This window comes from Morone saxatilis, unplaced genomic scaffold (assembly GCF_004916995.1).
Source record: "Morone saxatilis isolate NCDOM2014 unplaced genomic scaffold, NCSU_SB_2.0 Contig7, whole genome shotgun sequence".
Taxonomy (NCBI): Eukaryota; Metazoa; Chordata; class Actinopteri; family Moronidae; genus Morone; species Morone saxatilis.
In genome coordinates, this window is record NW_023340246.1 from 12294750 (window position 1) to 12307084 (window position 12335).

Below are 12335 nucleotides of genomic sequence, written 5' to 3' on the forward strand. Positions count from 1 at the left end.
CGCCGCGGCGCTTTCGGCCGTTTCTGTCGTCTTCTCTCGGGAACCGTCGCCGCCGCCGCCGCTCTCCTCTTCAGCAGGCTCCTCTCTGCCCGTGCCGAGCTTATTGGCCCCTGGATCGTAGGCAGGGGGGCTGGGTGCGGCCTGCTGCTGGAGGAGATGCTTAGGGTAAGGCGGAGGGGGGCCCTGGTAGCTGGGGACTTCTGCTACGACAGGGATCTGAGCTACAGGGGCTGAGGGCTCCTGGTAAGCTGGTGCAGCCGGAGGCGCTGGAGCCTGCTGCATCCAGGGAGGGTGTGTGGGAGCGACAGCCGTGTGTAACTCAGGTTTCTGGACACGCATGCTTTTGACTGGCTGCAGGATGGGAGCCTGGGTAATGGCGGTGACGGTGGTGGCAGAGGGCTGGGAGCTGGATGGGTGCGCCGGTCTGCCGTTCAGCTGGTGGTTGTTGAAGGAATTAGAGCGAACTGGAATGTTGTGCTGCCATGACGGGGACAGGTCCTGGTTGCTGCTGTTTCCAGAGGAAGACTGGGGCTGGTTGGAGGCCAGAGGAGCCTGGGACCAGGACTGAGGAGGACCTATGTTGTACATGTCGAGGTTGTGACTGTTCCGGTTGGGGACCATCATGGACGGAGGGATGTTTCCTCCGTTGACGTAAGAAGGAGAGGACGCAGGTCCTCCTGTCTGCATCTGCTGGTCAGTGGGACTGTGCCGGCTGCTCTGGTTGACCGGGTATGGGGGGGGAGGCTGTCTGCTGCCCCCCGCCATGTAGTCTGACTGAGGGGAGCCACTCTGAGACCAGCTGGGGGGGAAGGTGAACTTATTCCCCCCAGAGTTTTGCATTATGATGGGCTGGTGGCCCATAGGCACCGGGCTGATCCCGCGCTGATTCTGGGGTGGTGCAGCTTGGTAGCCCTCAGGCCAGGCCCCCTGGGGGACGGGGGAGATGCGGGGCACAAGGTAATCCATGTTGCCAGAGTAACGCTTGGTTGATGGGTTGCTGTCCCAGGACGGTGCAGGAGGCATGGCACCGCGGTTTGGTGGAGGTGTGACACTGCGCACCTGTGGCGGCAGTGGAGGGTTGACTCTCTGGCTGTTAGCAGGGTGACCCTGTGGGAAGGCGGGAGGCGGTCCGGGGCTGTCTGAGCGGTACATCATACCATCCACCATCAGAGGACCGTGTCGAGGAGCCAAAGACTCCTTAGAACCTTTCCAGCTTGGCCTCCTCAGCACGGCCTGCGAGATATGAGGAGCTCCTATAGACGCACAAAAACAAGCAAAACAATAAAATAAACAATAAAATGAACATCCGAACAGTTGTGTAAAATATACACGTGTGCTGCGCTCTCTAACTCGGTATGTTCAGTATGATTAAATCCAATAGGAATAAAGACAAAGCTGTATAACATGACTTCCTTATATTATATTCTGTCTTTTGTATTTTATCAATAAAAAGGTGCAGAACAGTTGTCTCCCTGTTAATACTAACAATGGTGGCCATCATACTGTAATACAATTCAACGTACTATTACTCATTATGAATGAGAAACAAAACATCCAGACAACTTGCTCCATCACGTGATGCAGTGACTCATTCTCCTTTTGTTAGCGTGTATTGTCGTTTCTTTAAGCAAATGTCCCAAATCTTGCAAACAATATCAGGAGTGAATGAACACGCCCAGCACGTAGTCCCAGTGGACAGTTACGTACCTGGGGCTTTCAGACCTGTGGTGTTGGGGTTGGCAGCAGCCATCTGTTCCCTCATCGACTCCTGGTAGCTCACCTTACCCATGTAGTCTATAACTGCCCCCATACTGCGACTGTTGCTCTGCTTTAAATGCAAAAAAAAGTTATTGAAGTTAATTATTTTTACATTTCTCACACAGTCTTTAAAAGTCATCTACATGAGCAAGAGGGTGCATAAACAATTCTTTTTATTATTAATTAATCTGTACATTATTTTCTTTATTACTTTTAGTTGTTTAGTCTATAAAATGTCAGAACACAGTTAGTGACATGTTTGAAAGTCTTATTTTGTTGAAAAGTCCAAAACCAAAAAGGTATTCTGTTTATAATTATGTGAAACTGAGAAAGGCAGTAAATCCTGGAGACGGTGGACCTAGAAAGTGTTTTTAAAATGATAATCCAATTACAACAACAGTTTATAACACACAGCGAATCGACTGATGGTTGAATTTCTTTCCCCAACAGTTTAAATGTTAGTTACGGGTTAAAATCTAAAATTACTACACTGCATACTGTGCCACTTCACACCTGGATTGCAAAACAAGCAAAGAAACATTGCCTTGTCACCTGTACGAGCGTGTCGTTCCACTTCGCATACCTTTAATACTTGAAATAATTCCCCCGTAAACAAAGAGCACCAAGTGATTACTCTCTTACAGAGTTGTGCTTAGATGAAATTCCTCCACAACAACCTGTCTGGGTGGCAAAAACAATCACCTCACCTCCTCAAACCCAGCAAACGGGACTTCCAGAGACATGTGCTTGTTCACCTCGGGGCCTGAGGTGCTGGGCCCGTTGGCGAAAGGCATCAGGGATTTACGGATCTCCTGTAAGGCCTTGTGGTAGGGGTTTTTGGGGTTGCTGCAGCGACCCTGTTGCCTCGGGTCCTCGGGAAGCATTTTTCCTGCTCCACCAATGTCCACTTTAGGCGGGTCGGAGGGTTTGGACAGGTTGCGCAGGCTGTTCCGTATTTCCTGCAGCATTTGTTGGCTGTTGCCACTGTAGTTGCTGGTGGGGAACGTTTTGGGTCTCATCTGTCTGTATCCTTCGGGTTTCTCCCCTCTCTTCATGTAAGAGCATGTATGATGACAAAGGGGGGATGAAGAGGAGGTCACTCAGTCCAGGGTTGTAGCAGGGGGTCTCTGTCTGCCCTCACGTCTGCATGCTGCTCACACAAATGTACAAAACCTGTGTGAGATAAGCAGGCAGAGGACAGGTTACCTAACAGGTTGTGCACATGAGATGTAAGTAGAAAGCTCCAATTAGCAGATGCTGACAGATAAACATCAGCAATATGAAGATTATTAGAAGCATATTGCGGGAATTAATATGCCCTGTAGCTGAGAAAAAGTTTCATTCAGTGCTTCACAATTTCTCCGTGATTTGAACTCGTTGTTCAAAGCTTCAAGGTGGAGATTAGAAACTATTCCTTCATAAAACAAGAAGCAGTGCACTTAGTAGCGTCGTTAGCTCCTCGGGCTAACAGGTCGCTACTTCAACGCTAATTCTCCTGCGTTAAGAAGCGTTGTGAAATTAAAAGCCAAAGTTATTTCCCACATTTCCCCTAAATGTCTCCCACAGCTGCAGAGCGCGGTTATCGGACTCTGCATGAAATCAAACGGCGCAGCTCCTCCGCGGCCTGCGCGTTAAAGGCGTCCATTAACGGCTAACGGCTAACGGCCAACGGCCAACGGCTAATTCAACAACAGGTCGAGAACGAGCCGTTAGCCGTTAGCCGTTGGCGGCGTCTGACAACCTACCAGCGTCTGTTGCTGCCGCTGTCCTCGACACTTCTCCTATTCTGAGAACAGACGGTGTTTCCTTTCACCTTTCTCGGCGACGGGGACGTGATTTCGAGTGGAAAGTGTCCTCGCTGTGCCGAGCTGGTTTGCTCCTAGTCGTGTTGAATTCCTGGGATGTCTGAATGACAAGTACAACAGCAACAAGCTACACACGGAACCAACGCACCACGCTTCCGCTGCTTGTCGATTTCACAATAAGAGCAGGAAAGGAACTCCATGGGACAACCGATTTAATTTAAGTTCTCTCAAATTTGAACATTTTCGCCAGTCATAACAATTAAAAGTATATTAATAAAACGGCTAGTACTAGTTTTGCAACTGCATACTCTTTTTTTTAATTTAATTTAATCACTTTATTTGCCAGGGGAAATGGTCAATGATCAAAAATGAATGAGACAGAGGAGAAGGCAGATTTTTATGTGTACTTTACCAGTTGTTAAAATAGAATAAAACGACAGGTCATAGAATAAAACACGCTAAACAGCCGTCATACCAAACACATGCAACTATAAGAAATCGGTTAAATTAAAACCAAACAAAAAATCCGGAATAATTTCAGTCACAGTAAACTCAAAATTTGCCTTTCACATCATGCTCGGACTTTCATTTGAAAAGAAATACCGGAAGTACTACTGGGGGAATTATTAATTGAAGTTTGTAAACTTTACTTAAATTACCCGGATTAAGCTTTTTTTTTTTTGGTTTGTTTTTTTTGTACCTTTTTCCATAATGATTCACTTCACCTCTGAAACATGTAGTCACCTGTTGTTCCTGAACACCCCTGGTATGAACTGGTAAAAAGTACATTTTATTTATGTTAGTGGTACTTTTTACTATATGTGACTACACAGCATTTGACAAGTTAGTGGGAGAAAAAAAGTAGGCATATAGTGACTGCAGCTATGGTATTCACAATCAATCTTGGATTTCTCTTTTTAAACAAAACTGTCAGTGGACTCATGACACATTTGTGTCAAGGCTTTTTATTTATTTATTTCAAAAACAGTTTTAAATTACATCCATACAAAAGTACTGTTTAGTTGAAACACTCTGCTTGGAATGATCTAAAAAACAAACAAACCCTTAATCCATCATGATCCATCACTACAACTGCATTAGAAATGCACAAATATAGTGTGTATGCAACATTATATGACAGACAAATACACAAGTAAAGCCAAAATCACACATACTTTTGAACATAAAGTATTTATGGCACCCTGTGTGGTCAAAGGAGACAATAAAACCTGTGTTGTAACTGAAATAGACAGCAAATAAACAGATCTTCATCCACATCTTGTCCTGTACACTGGCAAATCTTTTAAACTGGGACCTGTCTGTTGACAAAAATAGCCTCTCCGTCAGTCCCACAGACAAGACATTGTCCGAGTACATCCAAACTGTTGACGGACAGCGTCTGGCTGGGAAGCATGTGAGTCGTCTCCAGACGGCCTTTACTAGAGTCTCCACTGAGCCAGGCGTTGATGAGGGACTGGTTCCCTCCAGCCGGGGCCATTGCACTGCGAGATACCATGCTGCTGTTCCTGCCACCTGGAAAACAACCATTAAAACATCTATCAATATTTTAATGTAAGACTATTATGGTTACTAGACTATTATTGTGTTGGGGTAGTAGGTTTCTTAGCATGTTGCTGAGCCGGCTTTGTAGCTCTTGGTAATGTGCATCACGCTAGCTGACTCAGTGGTTCTGTGGTCACTATGACAACCAAAAGATACAAGGCACAGGTTGTATGACTAATAAATGAATTATTATCCTATTAATCATATCCTATGATTAATATAGAAGCTGCAGTTTATATCATATGATTGTGCTGTGCCAGAGGTCGATGTTGACATGAAATTGTAAAGTACCTCAGTAAATGTACTTAGTTACATTCCACCAAGAATTAAAACAAAGTCGTTGTTAATCTCAAAAACACTAAAAATATTTGTATTGTATTTGTCTTTAATCACTCCCACTAATCGTGAATCATATCTAAAAGGTAATATGATTTTCTTTAGCATATCGTGCAGCCCTGCTTACATTACGTAGCTGGTGAACTTTGTTAAAACCTGTCCTGATATCTTCTGGATTATGGCACAAATGGCTTCTACTGCTGGCTAAACTGAATAGCAGACAGAATAATTTGACTTGCCTTGTAAGAAGGAGGGCATGTCTGACTGCGAGGACGTCTCCCAGTGCAGCAGCGAGCCGTCCTCTGAGCACGAGAACAGATGATCTGGGTTGGTTGGGTGGAAGTGGACTTCCCACACTGTACAGAAAAAAACAAAGAGAAACTNNTTGCAAATGGACAAATATTAATTTCCCCATATATGACCTCTTCAAAATTGACTTGTAAGGTTAAATCTGGTAAAGTAAAATCCTCTGCCCGCAGTAAAGCCTTACTTTCAGCAGAGTGCGCCTCCATGAGTGAGAAGGGTGTGCTGCCTTGTCTCACATCCCAGACACAGAGCATGCCGTCCTGCCCTCCTGTGGCCACAATGTGCTGTTGATTCGGATGTCTGTCCACACAGTGCAAAGGGACTCTATCTCCTGACCTGAAGGGAACACAAATTATTACTATTCTTTGCTTATAATCAAAATCAGTCAAATTGCAAAATGCACTAAGAAAAGAACAGCAGATAAAACCTAAACATTTACAAATGTAATAATTTAGTTAGAACTGAGGAGATCTTACAGGGAGAGAATCTGGGATGGTGAGTTGCTCTGTTGTCTGAAATCCCACAGCTTGAGTTGGCCGATAGAGTTCACAGTCAAAATCTCTGTTGTCCTCAGGTAAGTAACAGCGTGAATTGTGCTGCTGTCCGCATTCTCTGGCAATGGTTAACAGTCCAGTCATAAAAATAAAAACATGTTAGTGACATTATTCTCTTCTCTGTGTGTTTTAATCTGACATGGTGTTTCTGGCTAAAACATCTTAATCTTAATCTCACCTATGACTCGAATCACTCCCTCCTGGTCGGCTCTGAAGACGATGATGCGGCCATCTTCACCAACTGTGACAATCTCAGGACTGCTGCACACCACACCAGTACAGGGAGCGTTGTCACTAGGGTAACGATGTGCCCTGGGCCACTGCTGAGAAACTGATATCGTCTGCAGTGAAGACAGAGAATGAATGAAGTATATATACACACGTGTGTGTTTGGCGGCTTTTATTGCCTTTAATGGATAGTGACAGCTGAAGTGGAGCAGCAAAGGGCCACAGGTCAGATTTGCTCCCATGGTTGCTGCAGAAAGGACTCAGCCTTGGCACACGGGGTGAGGAGCTATCAGTGTTATAACGTTATATACAGTTAAACAGGTTGTTCAACATTCACTCCCCTGAACTACACTGCCAGTCTGTCGATGTGAATTTAGCCACATTTTCTTGTTGAATAAGGGTAAATAAGGGTTTATAAAGTTAATAACATACCTTAAGTCTTTCACTTTGGGCAATCGGCCTCATCTAGGTGAGTGTACGTCGTAGCTACAATCAGGTCAAATGTTTCTCTAATCAAAGTTCACAGATTTATCCATGTGTGTGACAACATATTATCGTCTTGAACAAGAAGGATTTAAAAGACGCTCTATTCCTAAATATCAATAACAGTGTTTATAATTCAAACACATTTTCATTGGTGAATGGCTGTCCCCGTGTTTTAAGGCTCATTATTGATGTCTTCATAGAAAGACGGGTTCTGGATGAGCTCACTGAATGTGAAACTTGTGTATCTAAAAGACGTAACTCGGCCAGTGTGTACCTGACTGTTCTGGTGGTGGCGGAAGATGGTGACTGCTCCAGTTGATGACGCTGTGACAATTCTGTCTTGGTCCAAAAACTATAAAACAAAACAAAACAAAGACAAAACAAGATGTGAAATTAGCAAATTATAGCCCGTCTTGAATCAATAAAGACGTTACATTAATAGTGAAGTATGATGAATGAACCATTTGCATGATCTTTCACTCTTGATTTACACTAATGTAAAGTATTGTGAATTCAAGTTGTTTCCTGCAACAAATGGAATAACTGGAACATTATTATTTATACTTAAAAAGACCTCTTCAAAGTTTAATTGAATTACGGAGACACTGATTCACCGCAAATACAGATCAGATTAGACAGATCAAGTTTTCCATATTAAATACAATTCCCCTCTCAATGTCATGAAATTCACTATCAGTCACATTCCTTCTGGTTTTTTATGCAACAGCAATCCCTGACCTCAAGTTCTTATTTTAGGTCCACAATTGCACACTTGAAGAAACTTTAATATTCTTTACTTTAGTACCACTTATATAGGCTGATACATTAACTTGGATTCCCACGATTGTCTTACTTGAAGGTCCAGAACATCTCCATCATGCTTGTGTTCACATAAAAGCTGTGGGTCTCCTTCAAATCCATCTTCCATGCCAGAACTCCCATGACTCCCAATGGACCAAAAGGAAATCTTGTTGTCCTGTGACAGACACATATTGGGTTATTTAATAGATAAGATGTTCCTTTATTGATCCCCCGTAGGAGGAAATCAGACACAGCAGCATAGGAGAATGTAGTGCAAAAAGTACAATAAAGAATTACAAAATAAGAATATTACAAAATAATAGATTTCAAATCTAAGAAGAAAAAAAAGACAATCAGAATAGGATCTAGCTGAAAGTGAGTTTTAACAAGTTGTCATAATCTCCAACCATTAGGCTCTCTCTATTTGGCAGACATAGCCAGACTTTATGCCTTAAATAACAGATTTATTTCACTCTGACAATCCCTACAGGAAATGTAAAGTTTCTCCATGAACTTGTTGAAGGCCGAAATGACACCCTACGATTCAAAACACGTCTTAAGTCGTCTTTTGACAATTACAAAACACGTAAGTGCGCAAATTTTTAAAAATCACATAAAATCCAGAGATTTTCCTGTGGAGTTCGGCGACCTCATGTATCACAAAACAACAACATTCACAACTTGCCGACCTCGTTATCCCACGAGCCGGTCGCAAAGATGTCTGCTTGCTGCAAAGAGGAGTGCGATACTGGTCGCCATCTGCTTTTACTGATTTTCTGGGACACGTACTTCGCGTTTATACTCTCCATTGAAACAGTCTCGACCAATTTCAAATTAAAACCGCTGCTATTAGCTTAGCATTCATATGAAGCAGCGCCGGGTGTACGCGCCTGCTGCTTCACACGTCACTACGGTGGCGCAGTAGGGTCAAACTATCAAAGCAAGGCAAGATATTTGTAGATTTATTTTAGATAATATTTTCTGTGACTTTAGTCTCCTCTTGCAGAATGTGCTTTTTGGTTTTTTAAAGAGTGACATTTCAGTTGAAAAAGAATTTTATTTAATTAATCTCATTATAATTCTTGCAAAGTTTTACATCCACAATATGTAAATTTGCCAAAGTGAAACCTCTTTTTTTTTGTGTTTTTATGAAAGAACTGGAGTTGTATTTCAAGTCGATATCTTCTGCTAAGAACAAAAAAAGCTATCAAAACAGTGAGACTGTGCTCCCACTTCAATATCTTTAATCCAATTTAATTCTTCTTTGCTCGTGACCCCTGGCATGTTTTTATTTATTTTTATTTGTGTGTTTATTTTCTGTATCATTTATTTGTTTTGTTCAATTATTGCTATTGTAATGTGATTACAATGACAAATAAAGCTGTTAAAAAAAACCCAAAACTATAAAAATTAACCGCCCCCCCCCTCACATTTACTATAACAAGTGTCGCACTCCCCTCAGCGGCCACCGTCGTATGCTACTGCGGCAAATCTGTATGTTTTTTTTTTCTCCTTCAGTGCAAATAACCGTTGCTAAGGCTCATCTCTAAAAAACAAAAAAACAAAACAAAAAAAAAGATTATAAATTGTATTAATTGAGTGAAATGACTCCAGTTGTGTGTCTGGATGTCTGGTGACGTGCCCGCCGCTCCGCCGCTCGCGCTGGAGGTCGTCAGCTTCCTCGGTAGAACCGTTGGCGCAGGCGCGGCACTGACAGCTGCTGTCTACTTACTCCGCAAAGTCTGTTCAATAATGGCCTGGAAATCCGGAGGAGCCAGCCACGCAGAGCTTGTTAACAACCTCCGCAGTGAGTACAGGGGTCACTGTGCGGCTGCGGCTGCTGCAGCGACGCCTTCACGGACAGGTCGCCTGAAAAAAAAACACAAAAAAATAAATAAAACCCGGTTTAGTTTGGCGGTTGTTAGCTGGTTGCTAAGCTATGTGGCATGTTGTTGTTGACCCAGCGTTTACCTCTCTCCACCCCTTTCTCAAACCACGTTTACGCCGCGGGACGGATGCATGCCTGCGCAACAATAACCTGACTGAAAAGACACACGTTGCCTGGTTGTTGTGTGCAGTTTGAGGTTATTTGTGCAGCTTCGCGTCAGGTTAGCCTGCTAGCTCTATGTGCGTCATTTGGCACAGCTCTGCTAAGTGCCCTGCCCACATTCATTGATAGATTGACTGATTGATAGCTGCCCCTCTCTGCCATTCACTGTACTGGTACGTGACACTGGCAGCTGGAAATGTAAGGCCAGTTTATTTATTTTGTGCTGTGCCTTTGTTAGTGAGTGATTGGAAATGACAGCATGCTGTGTCACAGTGGCTGTCTGCTAGTTGACGATAGTGGCTGCACAAAAAAAGGGCAGTGACTCAGTGTAACGTTACCACCCTGCTACACTGCTGCCATCGGGTACTAAGTCCACTGTGATCGCTGCCAGCAATGCCACATAATGCCACAGATAGCAGTGCATTGTGTGGTTTAAGGGAGAAAGGCTGTGGTCGGATGCATTCAAGACATGTAATGTTTGTCACACAAAATGATATTGTGTGTGAGGATATCTGAAGACGTGTGTGTGTGTGTGTGTCTTCTTTCTACCAGGGCTATTTATGTTCTGCGCAGTTCAGCAAGCATTTTGCCAGAAGCTGTGTGGTTTGGGGACAGAGGCCAGTCATGCTCCATTTCCTTTTCAACGAAAGCAGAATCATCATTTGCCACATTATTGTGTTTTTATCTTTTTTTTTTTTGGCAGGAAATGTGGTTTTATATCTCAGTTTATGATTGGCCATATGTTTTTAGTTGTGCATGGTGAAATAAAAAAAAAAAAGACCTAGAAGATTTTGAAGTTTAAGCTCATCAGTATGCAAAGCTGTAATGCAGGATAATAAAATGCTGAAAATCCACAAGAACGAGCCAATTAGTCTTTCACCAAAAGGCTTTTAAGTCAAATTCAGAAACTTTCCCTTATGATTTGGGCCAATTATGCAAATGCTTTTTTTTTTTTTCTAGCTTTAGCACAAGAACATATTTTCACATTAAAACTTTTAATTTGCTTCTATATAGGTGTTAAGTAAAATATTTGTATTCTGTTTGTCCTTGAAGTGGTCATTACTTTGATTCTCCCTTTACTGGACACTGACCCATTTAGACACACGAATGGCTCAAATTTAACCCTCAGTCTGCATAAACTGGATTTAAGCAGGTCACACTCAGGATGCATGCTAATTCACAACTTTGTTTTTTTTTTGTGGGTCCTCCTGGACCAGTTCTGGGACTGGGCTCATAAATATGCATCGGTTTAAAGAATCTTTTTAGAAAACATTATCGTGCAAAGACCACTTTGTGAATAGACAGTTTGTAATCTACCAGTACAGGTTATTTTAAATTCAGAAATCTCTAGTAGGTCCCCATCTGGCAGCGTGTACAGTTTATTTGTAATGTTTCCTAAAGCAGTACGTAGCTCTGAGGGCAAGTGGAGTTTGTAATGAGAGCAGCGCCGGCTGTCGTTGGCTGTCGTTGGCTGTCGTTGGCTGTTCCTGCCTTTGGCCCCAGCTGCTACAGGAACCTGTTATGAGGGATTATTCTGAAGACACTAACGCTTCTTTGGGGAGCTTTTCTTCTGTATTCCACCACACGTGTTTACACTTTAACACTGCCTGACCTCTTGTAATCCATTTCATGTGAATAACACACGTGTGTCTTGCCTATATGCAGCTGATTTCGTCTCTGATATTCTCAGTTTTCATATTGGACACATGGTTCCAACTTCCTTTTCATTCTACATAAATTTCCATATTTTGTCTGTGTCGGTGTTTTCCACTGCGTATTCCCTGCGTACTTAGACTCATGCTGTTCTTTTATCTGCTCTTAATTTATATGTACCGTTCCTATAGTCTTGGGTGTTTCTATCACAGCATATGTCATTTTATATTGCATTGTGGACATAAGAAGTGCCTATAACGGGTGAAATAACCAGACAGGAATTTCTGTTTGTGGTTAATCCAGTGAAAAATTAAGACATATCACAGTTCAAAGCGTGTAAAATAAAATTTTGCCATACAACAGTTCAACTCGTAGATCTGGAAAATTGCCCACAATGCTCTAATACACTGCGAGTTTAAAAGGATACATAACTCCTCTGATGGTCGACAATTTCTCACGGTATAAGTCATCATATCTCACACTCCACACACACCATTCATTGTAATAATTGGTTGTGTAATATCCCTGAATTCACTTTGTTCTTGCCTGTGTGTTGTTTAGCTTTTGTATATTTCTATTTGCATCTGCTGCACGATTATGTAAGATATTCCCGCCTGGTGTTTGTACTTGTTCATTTGTCTTTAATACACAGTGACACAAACTCTTTTGCATCCCCAGAAAATGGCATTATTAAGTCCGACAAGGTCTATGAAGTCATGCTGGCCACAGACCGAGCCCATTTCTCTAAGTGTAATCCATACATGGACTCGCCGCAGTCAATAGGTACGTCTGCTC

At 42.8% G+C, this 12335-nt stretch overlaps 3 protein-coding genes across 4 annotated transcripts in view; 1 reads left to right on the forward strand and 2 right to left on the reverse strand.

Moving 5' to 3' along the window:
* The window catches only part of lats1 (large tumor suppressor kinase 1), a 7032-nt gene extending 3338 nt beyond the window's left edge, over positions 1 to 3694 (reverse strand). The window contains 4 exon segments of the mRNA XM_035679133.1: positions 64 to 1253; positions 1708 to 1828; positions 2466 to 2931; positions 3504 to 3694. Coding sequence (XP_035535026.1) covers positions 64 to 1253; positions 1708 to 1828; positions 2466 to 2813 — 1659 coding nt within the window. The 5' untranslated portion in view covers positions 2814 to 2931; positions 3504 to 3694.
* An 818-nt stretch (positions 3695 to 4512) lies between these two features.
* On the reverse strand, positions 4513 to 8779 carry nup43 (nucleoporin 43). The gene is made up of 8 exons (XM_035678242.1): positions 8527 to 8779; positions 7890 to 8012; positions 7311 to 7388; positions 6501 to 6663; positions 6245 to 6380; positions 5953 to 6104; positions 5702 to 5818; positions 4513 to 5096 (listed from the first exon to the last, which is right to left on the reverse strand). The coding sequence occupies exons 1-8, from the start codon at positions 8644 to 8646 to the stop codon at positions 4867 to 4869; spliced, it is 1119 nt and encodes a 372-aa protein (XP_035534135.1). The 5' UTR covers positions 8647 to 8779; the 3' UTR covers positions 4513 to 4866.
* Positions 8780 to 9486: 707 nt separating this feature from the next.
* pcmt (protein-L-isoaspartate (D-aspartate) O-methyltransferase) overlaps positions 9487 to 12335 on the forward strand; it is a 6940-nt gene continuing 4091 nt past the window's right edge. Inside the window, exons 1-2 of one of the 2 annotated variants that reach the window (XM_035678542.1) lie at positions 9487 to 9644; positions 12219 to 12323. In XM_035678542.1, coding sequence (XP_035534435.1) covers positions 9590 to 9644; positions 12219 to 12323 — 160 coding nt within the window. In that variant the 5' untranslated portion in view covers positions 9487 to 9589. The remainder of the gene's footprint in view (positions 9645 to 12218; positions 12324 to 12335) is intronic. The other variant, XM_035678544.1, reaches the window with a different exon arrangement.